Source organism: Sylvia atricapilla, chromosome 17 (assembly GCF_009819655.1).
Source record: "Sylvia atricapilla isolate bSylAtr1 chromosome 17, bSylAtr1.pri, whole genome shotgun sequence".
Taxonomy (NCBI): Eukaryota; Metazoa; Chordata; class Aves; order Passeriformes; family Sylviidae; genus Sylvia; species Sylvia atricapilla.
Window position 1 is genome coordinate 9,410,391 of NC_089156.1, and position 22,702 is coordinate 9,433,092.

A 22,702-nucleotide genomic window follows, 5' to 3' on the forward strand; every position below is an offset into this window, starting at 1 on the left:
GGTGCCCCGGGAAGCGCCTTCGGCCCTTTGCTGATGGCTGTCCCCGGTCGTGGGGGAGGTCTGGCAGGGGCTCAGCAGCTCGGTCCCTGCCCGTGGGTCACTGCAGGGCCGGGAGCGGATCCAGCCTCCCGCTCCTGGGCCGGCAGCAGCGCGGGTTCCTCGGTGCCGCCTCGGAGCAAACCTTTGCTCCAGACCTGGGCTGGTCCTACGGGAAAACTCCCGCACGAAGCTTGTGACGAGGTGCTGACTGACAGGACAGGATAAAACGTGTTAGTGAATACGTGTATTGCAGAAATTATGAGCAGAATGGGATCACATCTTCAGAGGGACCCCGCTTTCTCCTGCTCCTCGGGAGCTCTTGGGTACAGGCAGCATCTGGGAGCTGTTTAGGATGCACATGGATAATGCTTCTCAATAATTATCCCGTGTGCTGAGGGTACAATATCTCACAAATCCATTTTTCCTTCTGGGTGTCTGAGAGGTGGAGTTAGAGAACCTATTTTCAAATCACAAAAGTGGTCAAATTTAGTCGTGAGGGACCTTTTTGGTGCTGCTTTTGGGTGTGTAAACTCGGTGTGATTGTGCAAAGAATCAGGTCTCTCCATTTGCAATAACCTCTTGTTTCCAAAGAAATAGAAAGGAGAGGGAGAAGGGTGACAGTTTTCAAATACACAATCATTTCTGCCAATGTTTTTTAGGTGGAATTATTTTTTCCTTTATGATGGCTCCAAAGTGAAGGAGGAAGGGGATCCTACGAGTGCTGGGATATGTTATTTTTACCCTTCCCAGGTAATGTCTGCTTTATTTCAGTACCTGTAAAGGGGGTGCTGATGTTTCTGGATCAACAGGGGTCGGGCTTCCACGTGATTTGGATTAATCTTTACTTAGTAGTCACAAAAGTTTTAAGAAACTTTTTAAGAAATCCCAATTATCTATTAGCTCCAGGTGGAGCAGGGCTGGGCTCAGGGCACAGCAATGGGGTGACACTCTGCTCCCTCCCTGAGGAATGGGCCAGCACAGCCCAGGTCTGTCCTGGTGATGTGAATAAACACTCACGAGGGATGAAAGTTCCTCTCCATAAGCCTGAGGCCCTTGTGCTGCCTGGAAAAAGCAGTCCAATTAATTTTTCTCCCAGAAATTTGCCTGTCCTACTGCATTTGATTTATAGAATCCCAGAGGTGTTAAGGCTGGAATAAACCTTTAAAATCAAGTCCAGCCATGAACTCAGCACCTTCTTCACCACTAAGCCATGTCCCCAGGTGCCACACTGTAGTGGGCACAGACCCACACATTTTCTGAACACTTCCAGGGACAGTGACTTCACCAGTGCTCTGGGCAGCCTGTGCCACTGCCTGACAACCCTTTCTGCAAATTGACTTGAAATGATAATTACTTTTTATTTACACCTGAAAACAGCAGTGATTTTTTTTTCCCTGAATTCTTTTAATGAGAAGTTAAATCCTTTACTCCCTGGCAGACCATCCCAGAGCAGCAGGAGCTGCTGTGTGGGCAGATGGCTGGGGTTGTTCGCTGCCTCACCGAGATCTCCGGGGCTCCTCCCAGCCTCGTCCGCCTCAGGAAGCTCAAGTTTGCCGTGGTGGTGGATGGAGACTTTCTGTGGGTGAGTTCAGGAGCTCTGGAGCAGTCACAGAGTGAAAACAGCCAGGGGCTGAAGGACTGGATCAGACAAAGAGGGTTTATTTTTCAGGCTGTGGGGTGCAGCCAGAGAGAAGGTCCTTGCAATGCACAAATGTCATTGCAAGGTAACTTAAATTCTGTTTTCTGTGGCCTGGCAGTCGCTTCAGCTTCCTGCAGAAAAATTTTAAGTAGCTTGTTTCTGTGCCCACACCCTAATGGATTTCTTAAAATGTTCCTGGCTGGAAACAGAATCCCAAAATCCCAGACTGGTTTGGGTTGGAAGGGACCTTAAATTCCTCCAGTTCCACCCCCTGCCATGGGCAGGGACACCTTCCACTATCCCAGGCTGCTCCAAGCCCTGTCCAACCTGGCCTTGGACACTTCCAGGGGTCCAGGGGCATAACAGGGTTCCATGTGCTGCAGTTTGTAAGGACACAGTCGCTGTTTGGTAGTCAGATTGTTCTTTCCTTCTAGCCCTGAGAGCTTTGTCAGTGTCCACAGACATTTAGTATGTAAAGAGCAGCATGTGGCAGTCGTGACAAAAGTGCCCCAAACCATCCCCTAGGAACTGGGCTGAGGCCAGTCAGCCCCATTTAATCGGCACTGCTGCTTCTGTTTCAGCAACTCAAAAAACCAAATGGAGCATCATCATAATATAAATAATGAGTTAATTGGACTATTTTGAAGTGCTTAGTTTCAGGAAAATGTTCTTAGCTATTAAAGCATCAAGTTAGGTCATCTAACGTGGGAAGTGAGTGTGTCTGAAGCGCTGCATTTCTGATATTTATTTATCCTGTCTGTGCCAGGGCTCTTGTGTGGGCATGTTTGCATTTCCTTTTCCTGTGGCTGTGATCCCAAGGGCTGTTTGCCTGCACAGAGTTGCCTGTCCTTGTGTGAAAGTGATGAGAGTTGTTCTCACTTGTCATGCCCGAGTTCTGCCAGGCAGCGTTCTCCATCCCTGTCTGTGTCTGCTGCAGGTGCTGGGCTGTGCTGTGGAGCTGCCTGACGTGAGCTGCCGGCGGCTCCTGGAGCAGCTCATGGGGCTCTTCACCTTCTACCAGGGCCCTGTGCGTGGTGCATACACGGTGAGGAGGGACTGGGGACATGGGGACACAGTAACAAGAGATTGGGACATGGTAAGGAGGGACTGGGGACTTAGGGACACAGTAAGGAGGGACTGGGGACATGGGGACACAGTAACAAGAGTCTGGGACATGGTAATGAGGGAATGAGGACGCGGGGATGTGGTAATGAGGGACTGGGGACATGGGGACACAGTAACAAGAGATTGGGACATGGTAAAGGGGGTCTGGGGATATGAGGACATGGTAATGGGGGACTGGGGACACGGTGACTTTTGGGGAGGTTTAAACACTTCCTGTGGTGTCCCAGCTCTGCAGTGTTGCCTTCCTCCTGCCAAGGGTCATGCATCCAAGAAGTGGGACCTGGAAAAGTGAGCAGGTCATCCCCTCCTTTGCCTCGAGGTCCTGTGGGGCTCTGCTGAACCTTTCCCACATGTTCACCCTAAACAGTTTTCCCTCAGGATTTCCTCCCAGCTTGGATTGCATCTCCCATCCTGAGGGCACGGACACTTTGCAGTGACAGTGTGGGGGATTTTTGTCACCCACAGGCGTTTTCCCAGGAGGAGCTGAGCAGGGAGTGGGACAGATACATCGAACACATCCAAAACAACACTAGTGACCTCCACAGGATTTTCAATTCTCTCTGGCATCTGGATAAAACCAAGGTAAGAGCCTGTCCTCTGCAGTGCCTGGCTCTAGAGCTGCTCCAGTGCCACTGTGTTTGTTTGTTTGCTGCTTTGAGGTTTCCCAGGATTGTGTGGCCTCACTGCCCTGGTTTTTCCTGTCCAGGTGGATCCCCTGCTTTTGCTGAAGGCAGCTCTCATCCTGCAGACATGCCAGCGCTCTCCACATGTCCTGGCAGGCTGCATCCTCTACAAAGGCTTGTAAGTGACCAGGAGGAGTTCTCTGGAGGGTTAATTCCACCCCTTTCCAGGGCTTGGATCAGGGGGTGCATGCAGGGAGCAGAGCAAGGGCTCAAGGGATGCTCTTGGTTATTGGCAGGGACATCAGAGCTTCAGGCCAGGCAGTCTCTGTCTGTCTGTGTGTCACTGAGACTGAGGGGTTTGTGGAGTCATGGGATCATGGAATGGCTTGGATTGGAAGGGATCTTAAATCCCATCCTGTTTCACCCTCTGCCATGGGCAGGGGCACCTTCCACTACCCCAGGTTGCTCCAAATCTCATCCAACCTGGCCTTGGACACTTCCAGGGATCCAGGGGCAGCCACAGCTTCTCTGGGCAACTTGTGCCAAGACCTCACCACCCTCACAGGGAGAATTCCTTCCTAATATCCCATCTAACCCTGCCCTCTGGCAGTTTGAATCCATTGCTGCCCTGTCCTGTCACTTCAGGCCCTTGTGAACAGTCTCTCCATCACCATGAAGGAGTTCAAGACTTGGGTTTTAGTAGAAATCTGCTGGTTTTGGTACTCAGCAGGATGTGAGGACTGAATTTCTGAGGCTGTTTTGGGGGAAGTCACCAAGGAAAAGGGAGATGAGTGGGTGTTGTGCTTTCCCAGCAGCGTTCCCTCTGCAGATGTGCAGTTCAGGACAGGTGAGTCTGTGTGTCCCTGGGTTTGTCTGACCTGCTGGCCAGGACCACGGTCTGTACTGACAGGAAATGCACAGGGGGATGAGCCTGGATTCCCCATGAGAAATTCCAGCTTCTTTCAATCAAACATGACTGAATGACTTCAAGGAAAACCTCCAAGGTGGACTTGAAAGACAGGAGGTGGGGAATTCCGAGAATTCCTTGGCAGCAGCACTCAAGTGCCATTTTTCTTTGGCATGAATTGTTCCAGTGATACCTTTTACGAGCACTGGAAATGAGCCACAGGGAGAGCATCTGCCAGGCAGTGACCTCATAGCTGCAGGCAGGACACTGGAGTGACTCACTGCAGCACCTGAGAGTGCAGGGACCTGGACATTTGACTTGAGGAGGGACTTGGGAGCCTTGTCCTGCACCAGGGTGGGTCACCTTGTGTCTTTGGTCTGTCTGGTAGAGATATTTTGTCATCAAAAGTCATTAGAGTTCTTTGAACTGATGATCTGTAAGTTCCTTCTCGAGCCAAACCATTCCGTGCTCCTCTGACTTTGCTTTGTCCTTTCAGGATTGTGAGCACCCAGCTGCCACCTGCACTCACTGCCAAAGTCCTCCTGCAGGGCAGCGAGTCCCCAGGCCAGGTATGGTTCTGAACATTCCCTGCAAGCAGATTCCTGTAAGGATCTGTAGTGTGGGAGCTCTTGTCACACAGATCTGGCATGTGTCACCACAGAGAAGGACAAATATTGGTGCTGATGCTTAAAGCTTTTATTAGTTATGGTTGAAAAAGGTTCCAAGACTTCTGCACTAGGAATTAGTTGTTTTTTTTTTTTCCCAGTTTTTAACTTACTGAATTTGTGAGTTCTCATTTATACGATGTTTTGACTGGCTTTTTACACGAGTTTTGCTGTTTACTGAGAAATCCACCAAATGAATGTCTGAAAGGGACAAACAGCAGTTTTCATTTGCTTTAAAACTTGTCAAAAGTTATTATTTATGTGATCAAGATCTTCTATAAAAAGCCATTGGTATGCAGATATGAAGACTGCCTTTGCTGTTCTTCTGCTTGAATGAAGGGAGTTTTCTGTGCCCTGAGCAGGTGGTGATGATAAATCTGGGCTCTGTCCTGTGTTTTGGTTCTTGGGAAGGTCCCCTTGGCTTTGAGAGCTCCCTGAGGAACAAAACCCTTCCCAGCACCAAACAGTCCCAGCATTTGCTGGGGATTGGTGTGGGGTCTGCTTCAGCCTTGGGGCACTGGGAGGGTGACAGAGGTGTCCTGGTGTCCCTATTCCATCCACAGAGCTGATTCTTGGCTTTTGTTGCAGAGCAAGCCTGGAGCTGAGGAGCCACAGGAACATGGTGAGCATCCAGCTGCATCCTATGGGCTGCCTTCCCTGCATGGGAGCTCGAGCTGGTTCTCTGGGATTCACATCCAAGCTGTGCTGGGTGCTGGAGTATCTCCAGAATATCCCAGAGGGTGTTGCTGTCACCAGCCAGCCTGTGCTGTGCGATCAGAATCAGCTCCTTCTGCTGGGTTTGCTCTTTTTGGGTTTTATTCCAGTTCTGCAGATTCCCAGCCATGCCTGCCTTAATTCCAGTTCCCCATGTGGCCACTTGGCCACTGCCAGGCCCTGACAACAGATGGCTGGTGCTTGCAGTCCAAACCTCCAGCCATCCCCTCGCAGCATCAGTGTGGAGATACCTGCCAGGATGGAAACACTGAGGGGAAATTTATCTGTGCCAGGCATGAAGGGTATGAGCAGGATGGGAAAAGGCTGCCCAGCTCAGTTGGGATGCAGGATCATGGCAGGCTGCAGCTCCTGCAGGAGCCTTTGGGCTGATGAGGTTTGGTTTCTGTTTTCAAGTTGGGACATGTTTGCTGAATCCTCACCCCTTCCCTGCTCTTGCAGAGTCTCTGCTGCCGCCGGGCGTCCGAATCATCCCGGTGTTCCTGACAGGAGAGGAGCTCTCCGTGCTCAGGGACTTCCCAGTGGAGTGGATGGCCAGGTAGGACAGCAGCCTGACCCAGAGGCAGGATTTGCTGCAGAATTCCCGTGTCTGTATCCCTGCTGTGAGCAGCCTGGGGCAGAGCTGCTTCCTCAGACCAACTGTGATCTGTTGTCCCTCAGCTCACAGCTTTGTGGACAAGGGAGGGACATTCCTAGGAGTCTGCAGTGTAAGATTCCCAGGCTTTTCACCTGTGTTAGACCTCAGCCCATCCTTTTCCCGTGTCTCTTTGTAGCAGGGGATGGATCAGCCATTGATCAGTGTCAGGAGCCAGTGGGGTTATCAGCTATGGGATAACTCCTCAGAGATCCTGCTCAGTGTTTAATCCATTTGTCATCTCCCACTAGGTCACCCATGACCCCAGCAGGCCCCAGAGGAGAGCAAAGCACTCTCTGCTCCCAGGCAGTTCCACAATCAACAGGAGCTCATGGAAACCAAGCCCTGGATGGAATCTCTGGGCAGGAGTCCCATGAGGACACTTCAGGCACACCCACCCCAGGAGATGCTGTGCAGCTGGGCAGCCCTGCAGGTCCTCTGATGGACTCCTCTGGAATGGGAGCCAGCACAAGGGATTCTCCAGCTGCAAACCTGAGTGGAGCAGGCAGTGAAAGCTCAGAGCTCAGCAGGAAAACATCCTTCCCCTCAGAGAGTGACACAGAGCAGCTCCCAAGCCCGTCCTCACTCCAGACTGAATGTGCTTGGACTACAGGTCCATACCTGGAAGGCTTTTCCTTTCCCAACCCTTACTCCTGGGAGCAAGAGAGCCAGGACAAGGGGGAATCCCCTGCAGATTCTGATGTTGGTCACTGTGCTCCTCAGAATTCCCTTTCAGTCAGCCACAGTCCAGCTGTTCCCTCTCCTGCCCAGGAGCTGAGCAGAAGAAAATCCAGTGAGCAGAACAAGCCACGGACTGTGAGCCAGGACCGTGTGTCTGGAGGAAGTGACAGTACAGCTGGTGACCACGTGTGGGGCTTGGACTGTCCCGGCCCTGCTGGACACACACAGCTCCAGAGCAGGAGACAGCTGCTCATCCCAGGGCTTCAGGAAACTCTGCCCAGTGACCCTGCAGGGGACAGGCCATGTCCCAGCAGCGGGGACAGCAGCTGCCACAGGCTGGGTGGCAGAGGGGGTGAGCTAGCCCAGCTGAGCCTCTACGTTCACTGCATCCAGGGCTTGGTGCTGTCGCTGCTGGCTGAGGAGCAGCTGCGCCAGGACCGCAGCGCCGTGGAGGATGTGGTGAGTGGGAACGCTCTGCCCCACTGCAGCTGCAGCGGTGGGGAGCACAGCTAAGGGGAGGGAGCATTGAATGGTGCTCCCTGTCCCTCCATCACCTGCTCCGAGCTGTGCCGGGCTCGGCAGCCGCGGCTGCGTGGGAGCTGTCGGAGCGGGGACAGCCGCGTCTCACAGGCGGCTCCCGGTGCTGCTGTTGTCTGGCAGTGCCGGCACCGGAGCAGAGCGTGTGGGTGTGACAGACAGCCGCGGGCTGCCAGGGGCCCGCGCTGGAGCTGGGATTCGCTGGGGATCCCCCGGCACTTCGGCGTTTTTTGGGAAGCGAGGTTGGTGCTGTGAAACCCCCGCCCTGCGCGTCACCGCCTCTCCCTCGGGGAGCACCACAGGCTGCAGGTCCCGGAGAGGTTCCCTTGGCTGTGGGAGCTCCAGGCTGCTCCTGGGGCTCAGGAGAGGGATGCCATGTGGGCATTGCACTGGGGAACACCAGAGCAATCCCAAATTTCCCCGTGGTGGGGTTTGGGTGCCCAGGCTCCCCTGTGAGTGGAGCTAATGGGGTTGCAGGGGCAGGATGTGCCAGTCCCCCATCTTTCCCAGGAAGCATCAGCTGCAGAGCTGCTGCATGGCCTCTGCCTCCCTACCAGCAGCTGAGTCAAAGCTGCAGAGCCCTGTTTGATATGCCAGTTGCCATAGGAACAACCTAATTTCCTTATCCAGCCAGACTGGATAAGGTGGAGGGAAGCTCAGACTAATGCAGAGCCTCAAGGTTGCTCCTTCCCCTCGGAGCTGTGGGACACCTGGGGCCCCGGGAGCTGGGGAATGTCTGCTCTGCACAGCAGGGCTGATGTGCCTGAGCTGGGATTGCTGCCAAATCAGCAGAGCCTGGAGGTGCAGCCAGGGCCTTTTGCACCAGACGTGGCACTTTGTCCCCTTTCTGCTCGTCTGGAACAGCAGGGGGGACACAGGCAGGTGGGAATTGTCATGCTGGGGAGTGGAATCCCTATTGCACAGGGATGGCACAGTCCGTTTGCCTTGATGTCTTGCCCTGGGGCTGACAAGCTCTCAATTCCATTCAGGTTTCTCTTCTCCCAAACGTGCTCCTTCCATCTCACATACCCTTGTTTTGGATCTCACCAAAACTGCTCCGTCACACAGCTTGGATTTCAGCTGTGACTGGGCTCTTCTGCTGAGGTGTGTTATCCCTCAGGAGAGGTGCCCTGCATGTCCCATAGTCCAAGGAGGAAGAGCAGTGTCTGAGGAGGTGCAGCTGGGCTCTGCTGCTGGTGGATTTGAGGCACAACCTCGGCTTGTCCGTCCCTTTGTTTATCTGTAGGTTAAAAATGACCCTCAGCTCTCAGGGATGTCAAAGCTGGTTTATAATTAATGTTTTTTTGAATGCTTTGAGGCCCCCAAATTACACCAAAGAAGGGTAAAATATGCTACTTGTGCAGCTGCGAGCCTCTGGGAGGGCGGGTTCCATCCCAGACCTTCTCTGTGGAGTGGGAGGCTCTTGGCCTCGCCTCCTGCTGCTCTTTAGGTCTTATCCCTCCTTTTCACTGCACAGAAAGGAAAATCTGTGCTGTGACAGGGGTCAAGGGTAGGCCAGGCACTGCAGTCCTGCTGAACAAAGGCTTGATCCTCTCCCCAGTAGGGAAAAGCGCATTGGCAGGATGAGGATTATGGAGTTAATCTTCCCAGGAGTGGTGGAGGTACCCTGCCTGTGCCCTGCCTGTGCCCAGGGAGCCTCAGCATGATCAGGGCCTCTGGGCTACTGAAAATCCATCCAGAACAGCAGCTTGGCATTCATTCACTGCTTTGTTGTGTGTGTTTGTGCTGCCCGGTGTAAGCAAAGGAATGTCCCTTGCTGGGGCTGTAAATCGTGTGAAATGAGCCCTGGAGAGTAATGGTTGATGGTAAATTAATGGGGCCTTGCATTTTCCTGTAATTAGTAGCATCAGGTGGCTTAATGGCAGATTTTCAGGTTGGAGGGCCCTTTTGTGAGTCATAGAACCCCAGACTGGTTTGGGTTGGGAGGGACCCTAAAGGTTGGTCCTGTTCCAACCCCTGCCATGGGCAGGGACAGCTCCCACTGGACCAGGTTGCTCTGAGCCCCATCACTGCCTTAGGAGCTCTGTGACTTGTCTGCTTCCCTCCGTGCCCAAATTTCCCAGCCATTCTAGGTGGGAGCCTGGACAGCACAGCAAGGAAGGGTCCAGTCTGGTCCAGTCCTTGTGTCACCTGAACTCTCTCCAGAACCTCCTTGAAGCCCAGGAGAGGCACAGGTGAGGCTCTGAGCTTTTCCTTTTCCTCTGCCTGCAGTACCACAGCAGCCTGGCCTCCCTGAATGGCCTCGAGGTCCACCTGAGGGAGACTGTGCCCAAGGACTCCTCGGCCTCAGCCAGGACAAACTACAGCTTCACACACTATGACTGTGTCCAGAACGTCCTCACAGGTGAGTCTTCATCCTCAGGGACTGCAGGAGGGAAGAGTGAGGAGAATGGGGTTCATGGGAGCCTTTTCCCACGCCTGAGACACCTTCTCAGGAGCATTTCTCAGCATAGCTCCCACCACAGAGCCCAGATCAAAGGCCATGTTGGTGGAGCTTTGTCTGTTGGCATTGAAGGTGTCCCCAGGCTGTTCTGCAGCTGTCCAGGGTCTGTGGTGAGCTCCAGAGCCTTTTCCTGCTCAGTGAATAGGGCCAGACTGCAGAGTGGGTTTTTAACACCCCCTTTCTCCTGTCATGCAGCCAACTTGCCCCACACCCCCGGGCCCCTGGACCGGCACTTCCTGAGGGCGGCCACACTCATCCACTCCGACTTCAGCCAGCTCCCCACGGCCTCAGAAGTGATCATCAGGTAAGGGGTGCTCACAGCCCTCCTATCCCAGGCTCAGGGGTGGTCACAGAAGGGCAGAACCCTTTTCCTGGCTGGGTTTTGACACAGGTTGTGACCACACCCAAGGACCAGTCACATTCGATTTGACTTGTGGGTTCCTTCGTGCTCTGCCTGGATGCTGAGAGGCTGCAGTGGCACCAGGAGGGTGGACTGAGGGCACAGCCGAGTGGTGCCATGGCTTGGATTAAGATGCAACCCTCACACAACTGCCAGTTCCTGGCACCATAAGGTTCTAAGACGCAGTTTTAAATTTAGCTGTTCCTAATAAATTTGTGTCTCGGCCGGGAGCCAAAGGCGCCCAGAATTGGCAACCTAGATATTGTTTTCTTGCACGGCTTATTGGGTTGGAAACACACTGTGATGTGCATGGCAAACTCAATTGTGATGCACCAGGCAGGATGGGCTTATCATAGCCAGAGCCCTTCCCAAAATCCAGAGCTTTTCCTGACATCCAGAACCCTTCCCCAGGCCACAGCTGAAGTGGACACCCCTTTCCTCAGCTGAGCTGGGAGTGCACAGATTCCACCCACCTGGTCTGCTTGTTTGTCCAAAACATGATGAAATAAAGATGCTCCTGGGAATTACACGGTTTCACTGCTCTGGCACCGCTTGCCAAGGGAATGTGAATCACACACTTCAGTGCTGGAGAACTCCTTGTTTAGCATGAGCTTCGCTGGCTCCTTAAATCCAATCCTAAACTGACTGGCTAAGCTGGCGTGTTCCCTGTTACCCCGAAAAAAGCAACTCCATGTGTGAATCAGCCTGAGTAACAAGATGACTAAAACTGCTTTCTTTTATGGAGAGTTGTCACAGAAGGGTGTCAGCAAACATAGCAGTTGCTGCTTTCCTTCTTTGAGGAGGAATCCAGGGTCCTTGGCTTTGCTCCCTGCCAGCCCTCCTGCAGGCAATACTCAGGGAGGGGGGATTCTTAGCCTTAATTAATGTTTTTAATCATGGCTTTGGTGGTGACTGAATCTGACTCTTCTTGAGCTTCATCACACCTGTGACTGAACACGTGGTTCCTGCTGCAAGGTGCTGTGCTGGGATTTGGTTGTGGCCAGCAGCAGTGGGACAGAAGTTGGGCACAAGGAGTGTTCCAGGCTGGTGGTGTCCTGGGCTGGGCTGGCAGCAAGAGGAATCTTTGGAGCGTGGCCATACGTGGAATCCCAGAATCACTGAGTTTGGAAAAGCCCTCCAAGACCATCGTGTCCAACCTGTGACCAGTCCCCACCTTGTCACCCAGTCCAGAGCACTGATTGGACTCAGTCATAGGTTGGATTTGATGGTCTTGGAGGTCTATCAAACTAAATGATTTTGTGATATCCCACTTTCCCTTTTATGGATGCTAAGACCCTTTGAAAATGGAATCTGGTTCCCTGTGGCCTTCAGGGGTTTGGTGCCTGTTCAGCTCCATGTTCCCATGCTGAGACACCTGAAAGTCTCTCTCAAAACTTGGGAGCCCAGTGCCCAGCTGTGAATCTTGCCCAGAGCTGTCAGTGTGACCCCTGCCTTTCCCTGCCCCTCCAGGAACGCCTCCACAGCCGTGTATGCCTGCCGAAATCCTGTCCAGGAGACCTACTTCCAGCAGCTGGGAGCTCCACTCCGCAACTCGGGCGTCCCCAACCCGCATGACAGTGCCTTCAGCCTGCCCAGCAAGGCCAAGCAGAAGCTGCTGAAGCATGGGGTGAACCTGCTGTGAGCTGCTGTGCTCGGACAATGGCTCAGCCCTGCGGAATGTTCACCTCCAGTAAGGAAAATCTCAGCTGTTTGTGCTGACAGAGGCAGGAGGCCCTGCCCTGCCTCTGTGGGGTCTCCAGCCTGCCTGGTGCTGAGGAAGAGACACTCCTTGCCCCGTCTTGCAGCATGTTTTGGGCCAGTGCAGGTGTCACTGACAGCATTTACCAAAGACTGAGGACAGAACACAGCGTCTTGGGGCACTTGGTTTACATGGACTTTACTGGGATTCTCTTGGTGCTCTGCAGACTCCCCACGTGCCTTGATCTGAGGGAAAGCCTCACCTTGCTCTGAGTTACACAGCCCCCTGGGCACTGCTGCCTTTCAGAGATGTCAGTCAGCCACTGTCTGTGCCTGCACTTGCCCTGGTCAGACTTTGGCTTTATTTATATCCCTTAATCCATGGGAATGATCCTGCCATGACCTAGTGCCTTACCTTGGTTAGCAATGCCTGCCTGTTCTCACTTGAGAGCAGAACAATCCCACTGCAGAGCTCACAGTCCCCCTTTGGGTGCTCCCAGGAAGTTTTTACACCACAGGTGACTCTGGAGGGATGTCCCTGTCCCTCCACACCTCCCTGGTCAGTGATGGTCCAGCCCAGCCCTGCCCTCCTTGTGCCCACCTGGCCGTGCTGCCTCACAGGGGCTGGGTGATGGTGATGTTGGTGTAAGTGTCCCTCAGCCTTGTGCTCCCTCCCTCCTGCAGCAGGACCTCACTTGACTGCTCTTACTGCTCCATTTGCCCACTCTGCAGACCCTGAGGTTGCCTCTTAGCTGATTGTGCTGTTTTTTTAGGGACCAAAGAGGTTTTGTATCCCCTCAGCAGCTGTTCCCTTTCTCCTCTGACAGTGTCCCCAGTCAGTGGTGGCTGAGGGAGCCCATGGTGGTGGCTGCTTAGGCTGAGGGATGGATACCTGTGTTTGGCTGGGCTGGAACCTGCTGCTGGTGCAGACACACCCCTCAGTGAGACTGTGGAAATAAAGGAGTCTCCAAGGCTCATCCCAGCACTGTGTGTCAGCAGCCAGAGTCACGTTGTTGTCATGTTTGTGGTTCCTGGTGTGATGGGCTGGGCTGTGGGAGCTGTTTAACCCTGTGCCAAGGGTGATTCCTGCAATGGTGGGGTTGAACAGGCAGAGCCTGTTGGTTCAATCATTCCTGCAGAGCAGCTGCTTGGAAGCTTCCTGAGGGATAGATGTGTGACTGGTGTCACCAAGAGATGGTGAGCAGAGACATGAACGTGGGGAGGTGCTGGGCAGGCTCATGTCAGAGCTGGGCACAGGAAGGTCACCACTGCCACATCTTCCGGTCCCACTCCAGCACAGACACTTCCCAAGGTTGTTCTGCCATCCCAGGGCTGCTCCACAGACATTGCTGGGAATTTCAGAGGACTCCAGAGGATGAGCCAGCTGCTTGCTCAGAGGTGGCTGGGCACAAATGCCACCCATCTGCCAGCCCTGGCAGCTGAGGAGGTGTTTCAGCAGGAGCAGAGTCGTGTGGCACTGCTCCCATCCTGGGCATGGAAGGACTGTCAGGAGCCTGTTGGCAGCGTAGGAGTGAAAACTCCATGGGAAGCCTGAGCTGGAGCCACCCTGGTGACCTCAGTGACATCTGTGTGGAAGATGGCACAAGGTAAGGTGCTGCTTCCCTGGTGATTTTCCTGCACACTTCCGGTGGGTGATGGACAAACTGCTCTGTGGAGGAGCACAGGGAACATTGTGAGGAGGATCAGGAAGGTGGGGTGAGAGAAGACAGGAGGGATGAGGGTTGTATGTTCTGGGATCCCTACTCAGCTGACCCAAGGAACCCCTCTGGGAGATGCTGCTCAGCCTGTCCCTTCTGTGCCCTCAGCAGATATCTGGGTTCCCTCTGCAATTCCCAGGACAGGAAGCCTTGGAGCACCAGCAGCAGCTCCAGCCTGCTCTGCTCCCTGGGGAGATCTGCCTGGGTGCTTGGGAAGTGGTTGTGTGTTCTAGCAGGAAACACAGAGAAGTGGAAGGAAAAGCCTGGGAGGGACAGGAGGGAGATTTGGCACAGCAGCAAAGCACAAACTGGATGGATGCTCCTGCCTGCTGCCGTCAAGGATCTCCTGCTGCAATCTGCTGAGCCGTCTGCCGGCCAGGAACAGCTGGGCTGGCTCTGCTCCTTCAGCTGCTCAGGCTGCATCTACCCACCCAGCCCAAGCCTGCCCACCCAGCCCTGTGCTGGTCAGGAGGGACCAGCACACAGAGAGTTCCTGGCCCACAGGGCAATGCCTGTGCTGAAAAGGATGCTTAAAAATGGGGCATTTTGAGCATCAGGGGATGAGAAGCAGCTGGGCCTGTCTGAGAGCTGCCAGGGAGGGGCTGTGGGGAGTAATTCCTGCCCTGCCAAACTGGCTTTGTGCTGAAGGGGGTAAGGCATTGGTTTTCAGGCAGTTGGAGGCGATTTGAGCAACACCCTCTGTCCTGGAGCTGCTCCTGGGAAGCTGCTGCCTCTGATGCATCAGTGCAGGCAGCAGGAAGCAATTCCTGAAATGGTTTGTGGATGCTCTGGCAAAGCTGATGGCTTCTGTGGGGCCCAGGGAGCTTCGGTGCTGCAGCTGCTTCTGGGGGTGGTTGAGGCCAGTCTCTGCTGCCCTGGGCCAGGCAGTGGGGCTGGAACCCACAGCTGTCCCCACGGGCAGGCTGGGGGAGATGCTCCCTGTGCTCCTTGGCAGCCTGGGCTCCACTGACATCACAAAATCCCAGAATGGTTTGGGTGGGAAAGCACCTCAAATATCCATTTGCCGTGGGCAAGAATTCATCCACTAGACCAGGCTGCTCAGGGCTCCATCCAGCCTGGCCAACTGCAGGCCTGGGAGGCTGTAACTGGTCAGGGCAGAGTTTCCATGGATTGGGGATTTTAGAGCAATACCCTCACTCACTGTATCACTGGCAAACAGGCCTGTGCCCTCTCCCACCCTGCAGCTCCTGCTCTTTCCAGGCCACTTCTCCCCACCAGCAGCCAGATAAGGAGGCCCCAATCCATCAGTGTTTGCTTGACCCTGGAGTTGTTAGAACAGCAGGCAAAGCTCATTCTGTTTTCAGCACAACTGTTTATTGATAATCTTTGCTTATCCACTGTATGAATGTTACCAACCTTCGGACAGAGCCAGCCTGCTTCCCCAGGGCCTGTGTCCAGGTAGCCAATGCGTGTAGAAATCATGCACTTCAGGTAGTCTGTAACAAGACGGGTGTAAAAAATATCTCAGATGTATTTGAAATCTCTGCCTTATCTTGCAATCGAATCACTGAAAAGTCTGTAAAGAAGTTGTTGGGAGACAGGGCTGGTCCCTCTCGGGCAGAGGAGAGCCGTGAGCATCCACCACACACTGTGCTTTGGGGGGGTGTTATAAACCAGCTCCCAGACCCCAAACAGACCTTGGTGCTGGGGGACTTCAGGAAAAGTGTGGTGGTCCCTGGGTGGGCAGGACCCCAGGGTGGGGGCTCATTGCTCAGGCTGTAGAATTATTAACCCCCCTTGGGAGCCTCTCCTGTGGTGGTGTCAGGTCCATGGGAGCTGCTGCTGTGTGTGCCTGCCCTGGCTCAAGGAAAGGAGAAGATGGAGCAGCAGAAGGAATGGTGACCTCCTTTCTTCCTACGGACAGACAAAACCCCCATTCTCTGTTCCCAAACAGCATCCCTGCCCCTGCAGGGCCTCCGGTCTGGAGCTGGGAAAACGGAGGGTTGCAGATAGAGCAAGGAAGGGATTTGGGCAATTGCTAACACCCTTGGTCAGACTGAAGAGCACGACTGTGTGTGCTGTTCCCTCAGCAGGGTGGAGGTCGGGGCTCCTGCCTTGCTGGGCTGGCGGTGGACTCTGCTCCCTGCCTGGGTGACAAGAGGGGGTTTGGAGGGCAGGAGGGCTGGGGACCCCCAGCTGGCACATGGAGGAGGAAGCAGGAGCCCCAGGAAGGCTCTTTGTGGGCAGAGCTGTGCCCTGCCCGCCCCATCAGACCCAGCCTGGGGGGAGCACAGTGCCCATGGCAGCCCCCAGCGTCCGTCTGTCCGTCCATCCGGGGCCGCAGCCGGGCAGGGCAGGCCGGTTGGCTGTTATGGCGCGTGTGTGCTGTTCCTTTGATGACCACGAGAAAAATTTTACATTACATTCAAACGAGCACCCTTGGGTTTGTTACTCTACTTCTGAACACCGCAAAACACAGTAGCAACAGAACACGAAGGAGCAGGGGGCGGGCAGCGAGCCCCGGCGGGGCCGAGGCGCCGGCGCTTGGAAAAGAATCCCTGAAGCCAACGATGGAGGAAGGAGATGGGCGCGGATACACGTCACAGTTTCCATTTACAAGACCCCCCCGGAGGGAGCACCGAGGCCCTGCGCCGGGACAGGCCCCGGGGCCGAGCTGCCCTGAACCCACCAGGCCGGGCAGCGCCGTCATCGTCCCGGCGCGAAGATGAAGTCGAGGGCTTGGCGCTCGGCCGCCGCCACGTTGGGGTGCCACAGGTCCACCATGAACACCACGCGGGGACCTTCCTCCGGGGCACCTGGCGGGATGGAAACACAGGGTGAGGGTGAGGAGAGAGCTCCCCAGTGCAACCCCAGTAAACTCTGCTTACTGGGAGCTCAGGGCCATGGGACAGGCACACGGAGGGTTCCTGAGGCAGGGCCTCCTTGCAGCTGCCTCCTGGATATGTGCAGGGAATGGCTGCTGCGCCACTCCAGCCTCCCTGGCCCTGCACGGAGCTGTGCTTCCCAATCCCACAGCGGCTTCGATGTGGAAGCAACAGCTTTTGTTCTCCCACTCTCTCCGCACGCTCCCCTGTGTAGAACAGCTCTGCCTGATGCTTTCATGCCACGGGCGACTAATGCCGGGTAATCTGGAGAGCTGGAGCGGAACAGCCTCCGTCAGTCAGCGGTGGAGGGAGGAACAACCCAGAGGCGTGAGGCTGTTCCCCGGCCACGGAGACAAAGGCGCCGCTGGCACGTCAGCACCGAGCTGCAACAGGGCCAGGGGAGGCCGAGGCCATGGCATCACAGCCAGAGCTGCCCTGCAGAGCTCGGCAGTGAGGGAAACTGAGCTGCTATGGTGGGGAGAGGGTCAGCAGGCTGGGCTGGGGGTGCTGTGACAGCACCGTGAGCAAGCCATGGGCTGGCTGAGGGGCTCCAGGGCCGTGCCAGGATGCCCCAGCACCCTGAGGTCACGGGGAGCCCTGCCGTGCTGGGGACAAGGGCTGCTCCCACCTGGGGCAGGTGGAGCCTGAGCCCCACAGGACACAGGGACTCCAGCGCTGCTGGGGCAGGAGAAGGGACTGGGCATGGGTGTCCCCCCAGCTTGTCCCCAGTCCCTGACACCATGAGAGGGGACACCATGAGACCCCACACGCTGAACTCACCTTCGTGGAACGCCGTGTGCAGGAAGGAGTCATCGAAGAGCAGGCACCGGCCCTCAGCCCAGCACTGGGGCTCGCCCCCCACCACCAGTTCACAGTTGCTGGGTGTCTTCAGACCTTCAAGCACAAAGAGAGAGGACAGGGAGGGTCAGGCCGTGCCGAGTTCCCTGTGGTGGGGCAGCAGGGAGCAAACTGTGAGCTCTGTGTGAGCCCCATGCTGCTGCTGAGGGGATGTTCCCCTGCAGGGAGTGACCTGCACTCCCAGCCTGGAGCAGCTCAGCCCCTGCCCACTCCCTGTCTGCTCCCTCCTGCCCTTTCACCATCCTCAACAAGCTCAGAACCGCAGGCACTGCTTTCATATTTGGAACACCTTCCAAGTCCCCAGAGCCCATGGCCCGAGGTGTGCGCAGGGAGCCAGGCTCCTGGGATATTTTCCAACTTCAGGACCAAAGGCAGATCCTTCCTGCTCCTTCCTCCAGCCCTACAGCAATGACCCTGCCCCAGGGAAGGCTAGGGGAGGAGGAATTGTTCTGGGGCTGGAAAATGGGCTCAGCTGTGGCTCTGCCACAAGTTCCCCATGGACCTGCCCTGTCCCTTGGTCCCCACCCGAGGTGCTGCCTCAGGGTGACCCACAGGGCTGCAAGGACAGAAATCCAGGTGGGTCACAAAACCCTCATAGGGAAGCAGCTCTGTGAGGGCCACATGAAGGACAATCACAGAAATAAAATGGGTCTTTTCCTAAAATACCAGCACAAACCAAGGCAGTTTGACAGGGGTTGATCCCATCACCTCCTGCACCAGGACTGTCACCCCTGGCAGTGCAGGGGACGCTGGAGCTGCTGCAGAGCCATCCTGCCCCGAAGATGTGGCCGTGGCAGAGAAAGGGGTCAGGGCTCACGTGGCTCCCGAACGGTAACGATGCAGCAAACGAGCAGGACGGATCCAAGAGCGATGCCAAACCCAGCGAGCACAGCAGGGACTCCCAGCTGCCCGGCAAAGCTGGGACTACAAAGCTGCCGTTTCAAAGGCTGCAAAACCCAAAGCCTTTTCCCTGCACAACAACCTCAGCTGGAGATGCTGGAACAGGGAAGCTGAGCTGCTGGAGGATGCAGGGAGGGAGCAGCCTGCAGCCCTTCCATCCCACTCACACCCTCGGGATGCTGCCCTGGCCCATGGATGCTGCCTGTGCCTGGAGTAAATCCTCGGGAGTGACTCGCCCCACTGATGGCTGTGCTGGCTTTGCAGATCCAGCCGCCTGAAAGGGCAGGTTGTGTAGTAAACACATCCATGCCCTGGGCACAGCAAAAGCTGCATTTCCAACACCAAGGCAGGGGTGCCAGTGTGCCCCGGGCTCAGTGCAGAGTCCTAGTGGAAGGACAAGTGAATGACCATGTCATTCCTCTGCCCAGAGCATGTGTGCTCCAGCTGTGCTCACCTGAGCCCACTCAGGTTCCTCCTGAGTGGAACCACATCTGGTTCCTCCCAGCCCCTCAGGAGAAGAGCATATCCCCCAAACACCCCAGAGAGAGGGGTCAGTGACAGGCTTCCTCCCGGCATCAGCAAGGGCAGGTCCCAGCTGCCCAGCATCTCCCGGGATCAGCTCAGAAAACAATTCCCATTCCAAACAAATGGCCAGCACTGCCTGGGTGTGTTTACCCGAGCTGTTGGCTGAACAGGCGCGGTTGGTGTTTGCCAGCCGGGCCCGTGCGGTGCCTCCCCCGGCACGGTCGGTGCTGTGCCAGCCCGGCCATCTGTGCTGTGTGGGCTCTCCCCGTCCCTGCCCGCCGAGCGGGGAGCACTGTGCCACCAACCCAGCGCCTGACCCACCGCAGGGGACACCCCAGGACCCCCCTCCCACCCTCACTTGCAGCTTTGCAAAGCCCAAAGCAGCGTCTCTGCTCCTGTTCACCCATGTCCCATGCAGAGCACCTGAGATGGGAGGAGAGGGGAGCTGCCAGTGGCACAGCACAGTCCTGAAGCAGCGCCCCAGGCTGCCCCACATCCTGGGATGGGACAGGGATGTGCCTGCAGAGAGGGGGATGTTCAGAGACCCCTATGTAAAATCAGCCCTGTATCACACACTAGCAAGGGTCCACAGCCTGGGTCATCAGGAAGAGGAGGTGAAACCCTTCTGCTGCTGATCTGGAGACCCTGGGGATGTCAGCTACCCAGGGACTGAGCACCAGCCTCTCCTCAGGCGGCTATCACCACCAAAGCCCCCAAAACCTCCCTCAGGCCAAAGCAGAGCAGGTGTCTGAACCCCAAGAGCACAGGGTGCCAGAGCCTTTTTTAGGGCTCCTGCACCCAGGCACGGCCACATCCCTCTGCACCCTCCGGACACAGGAACTCACCGAGGTGGCAGCGGATGCGGATGTTGGTGGGCCCGTAGTGCTCGGCGATGACGGTGCCCGGGCTCAGCACAGAGATGCAGGCGTTCCCAAAGACATTGTTGCCAATGCAGGTGCGGAGGCTCCCCAGCAAGCGGTACGTCCGTGGGCATCTCCGGCAGTTCCTGGGCACGCACATGCCCTGGTTCACCAGGTAGAAGGTGAACCACTCCCCGCTGGGCGTGCTGTTCATTTTCCATCCTTGCGGGAGGCTGCAGTTTGAGAACGCCTTGTACAGGGTCTCAAACTCGCACAGGATGGTCTGGAAGTTGCGCTCCAGCAACTCCACGTCGTGCTTTTGAGTGTCCCGGGAGAAGTAGGGCGTGGTGGGCAAGTCGGGCAGGAAGAAGACTTCTGGCTTCTGGATGGAAGGCCGGCTGTTGAGGTAGCGGCCCTGCTCACGGATGCCCTTGTGGATCCTGCCCATGCCGGACCAGGAGTAGCGCTTGGCGTACTCCTGCAGGTTGTGGTAGAGTTTCTGGTTGAGGCCGTCGTGGTGCGAGCAGCGGACGCACTCGGGTGACTGGCAGTACACGAACCCGTTCTGCACCCCGTTGGCCTCGGCGCTCTGCATCAGCGCGTTCACCGTGGCGTAGGCGCGGGGCTGCTCCCGCCCCACGTGGTAGCAGTACCACACGAAGAGGACCAGCAGGCAGGCGACGGCCACCAGGGCCGTGGCGTCACAGTCGCGGAAAGACTGGATGCCGGTGGCGATGAAATCCCGGAGTCCGTCCAGGGACCAGCTCCAGTCCATCAACCACTCCAAAGACATGGTGGTGGTGCTGGGAATGCGCAGCGGGGCCCGGCGGTCACTGCTCGTGGGGCTCAGGGGCACCCACACCATGCAGCTGGGCCGGGGCGCGGCAGGAAGGGGCTGCCATGGGCGGCGGCTCTGCCCTGCGCTCCCAGGAGCTCTGCATTGGCAGCCCGGCAGCACCCCTGGGTCAGCAGCCACGTGGCTGGAGAGTCTCCATCGGTGTTTCTGGGCCCATCATCCTGAAAGGTTGTGCTGGAGGGAGGTTCTGGGGAGAGAAACCCAGAGGTGTTAGGGAGAGGGCTGCCCCGTGGGTCCCTGCTGGGGTCAGTGGACAGGGCACAGCGGGAGCTGTGCGCTGGGACTGTGTGGGGCAGTGGCTCCTTAGGGAGGGGATGGTGGATAAGGAGCCCAACATCAGCCTGTGCTGAGTAAGTCCCCCAGTGCTCTCAACAGCATCTTCCAAAATCCCCAAATAAAAGGCAGCAGGGAGACCCAGACCCCATCCCCCACGGCCCCAGTGACCATGGCCCCTGCTGCTCATCCTCCAGTTTCTCTCCTAAGTTGCTGCTTTATCTTGTTTGGAATCTGGCTGCTAAGTGAATATACACCAAGAGTAAACACTTCACTGCCCTATCTGGCAGCACATCAGCTTATCCCCTCCATCTGACGGCTCTGGAGTGACTCTCCTCCCAGAGACTGGGCTGTTGGAGAGCCCAGAGCTCAGCCAGCACATGGCCACAGGGCCAGCACACGGCCACGGGAGCAGGTCGAGATGGTGGCAACAGGGGCAGGTCAGGCTGGCTTTGATTTCACCAGCTCATCGGTAAGAGCACTGACTCTAAGTAGCAGGATGGGTTTATGAGCCAGGGAAGCCATCCAAACCCTCCCCAGCCCTTCCTGCCAAGGTCCTGCAGCCTCTCAACGTGCATTTCCTTATCAATGGTGATGGAGATGGGCTGCAGATGGGATCTGACCCTACAGCAGGGACCATGCTGCAGGGCTGGAGACTCGGGATTCAGGCAGTGTTACACCCCAGGGAGGCACATCCACACACCCGACCTCCCTCCACCCTACTTCCTTGTAGCACGCTGTCTGCGTGCCCCATCCCGGAATCTGCAGTCCACGTGGCATGTCACAGCCTCCCGGGAATCTCAAGATAACTTTCCTCCATCTCCACGGCTGGCATCCCTCCAGACACTCCCACTTCTCCCGCCCAGGCCTCACTTCCCCGGGTGCAAGCACAGAGCCGGTCCCAGGGCTGTCCCCCGAGGCCAGCACAACCCCCGTGCTACCTGCAGGACTGGAGCATGTCAAGGAAGGAGCAGAGCCCTGGGTGATGTGTATTCAGGGTGGCTCCTGCCCTACGAGGGGAACTGCTCAGGCACAGCAGCCACGCTCGGTCACAGCCGATGGCAACGCGAAGGCACAGAGGGAACAGAGCTGGGGAGGTCGAACAGCCTCGGGGTCCCCAGGTCAGAGTCACACCCTGCAAGGGTGGCACAGCACAAACACGGCCCCACTGGTGCCCCAGGGATGCAGGCAACACCTCAGATCAGGGGGAAACCATCAGAGCAGCAAGAAATCCAAACCCCCATGCCCACACGCTGCCTGCCTGACCCCAGAGACCTCAGGCTGCAGAGCCCTGGGGTTCTCTGGGCACAGTCTCCGTGGGACCAGCCCGGGAGCTGCCAGCACGGACATCCCACTGCAAACCTGACCAAAGCCACCTCCACAGGGGCTGTGCCAGCGCCGGGGCAGGGCCCCAAACATGTGCACTGCTCCCATGGGACACACACACCGCGTGGCTGGGGCTGCACGGGGCACCCAGTGGGTGCTGTCGCCTCCCAGCCACGGCCCTGCACTGAGACAGGTCACATCCAGCACCCCTGGCCTGAGATCCCAGAAAAGGCTCCTCAGCTGACGATAATGGCAGAGCCATTCCAGGGAGCACAGATCGATTCCACGTTGCACCGAAGTTGTGCAGGACGTGGAGGCGAGCACCGTGCCAGCAGCAGCTGTGTTACATAAGGAAGGCAGAGGCTTCGATGCAGCACAAAGTTGCATCTCGGCGGC

The 22,702-nt window shown here is 56.5% G+C and overlaps 2 protein-coding genes across 2 annotated transcripts; one reads left to right on the top strand and one right to left on the bottom strand.

The window, feature by feature from the left end:
* Window positions 1-656: 656 nt before the first annotated feature.
* HPS4 (HPS4 biogenesis of lysosomal organelles complex 3 subunit 2) lies at window positions 657-13,173 on the top strand. The gene is made up of 12 exons (XM_066331520.1): window positions 657-789; window positions 1,478-1,621; window positions 2,616-2,723; window positions 3,269-3,385; window positions 3,510-3,604; window positions 4,830-4,902; window positions 5,587-5,620; window positions 6,172-6,268; window positions 6,616-7,504; window positions 9,815-9,947; window positions 10,242-10,350; window positions 11,917-13,173. The coding sequence occupies exons 1-12, from the start codon at window positions 688-690 to the stop codon at window positions 12,086-12,088; spliced, it is 2,073 nt and encodes a 690-aa protein (XP_066187617.1). The 5' UTR covers window positions 657-687; the 3' UTR covers window positions 12,089-13,173.
* A 2,008-nt stretch (window positions 13,174-15,181) lies between these two features.
* ASPHD2 (aspartate beta-hydroxylase domain containing 2) lies at window positions 15,182-20,886 on the bottom strand. The gene is made up of 3 exons (XM_066331521.1): window positions 19,837-20,886; window positions 17,489-17,602; window positions 15,182-16,639 (listed from the first exon to the last, which is right to left on the bottom strand). The coding sequence occupies exons 1-3, from the start codon at window positions 20,714-20,716 to the stop codon at window positions 16,530-16,532; spliced, it is 1,104 nt and encodes a 367-aa protein (XP_066187618.1). The 5' UTR covers window positions 20,717-20,886; the 3' UTR covers window positions 15,182-16,529.
* Between the last annotated feature and the right edge of the window lie 1,816 nt (window positions 20,887-22,702).

Bases quoted from the DNA above. Each gene is read 5' to 3' on its own strand.
- HPS4 (XM_066331520.1), top strand. From the start codon at position 688: ATGTTTTTTAGGTGGAATTATTTTTTCCTTTATGATGGCTCCAAAGTG. The intron at 1,622-2,615 runs GTGAGTTCAGGA...TGTCTGCTGCAG, and splicing joins TGGATGGAGACTTTCTGTGG to GTGCTGGGCTGTGCTGTGGA. The intron at 2,724-3,268 runs GTGAGGAGGGAC...TGTCACCCACAG, and splicing joins CTGTGCGTGGTGCATACACG to GCGTTTTCCCAGGAGGAGCT.
- ASPHD2 (XM_066331521.1), bottom strand. From the start codon at position 20,716: ATGGTGTGGGTGCCCCTGAGCCCCACGAGCAGTGACCGCCGGGCCCCG. The intron at 17,603-19,836 runs GTGAGTTCCTGT...TTGTGCTTGAAG, and splicing joins CCGCATCCGCTGCCACCTCG to GTCTGAAGACACCCAGCAAC. The intron at 16,640-17,488 runs GTGAGTTCAGCG...CCATCCCGCCAG, and splicing joins GCACACGGCGTTCCACGAAG to GTGCCCCGGAGGAAGGTCCC.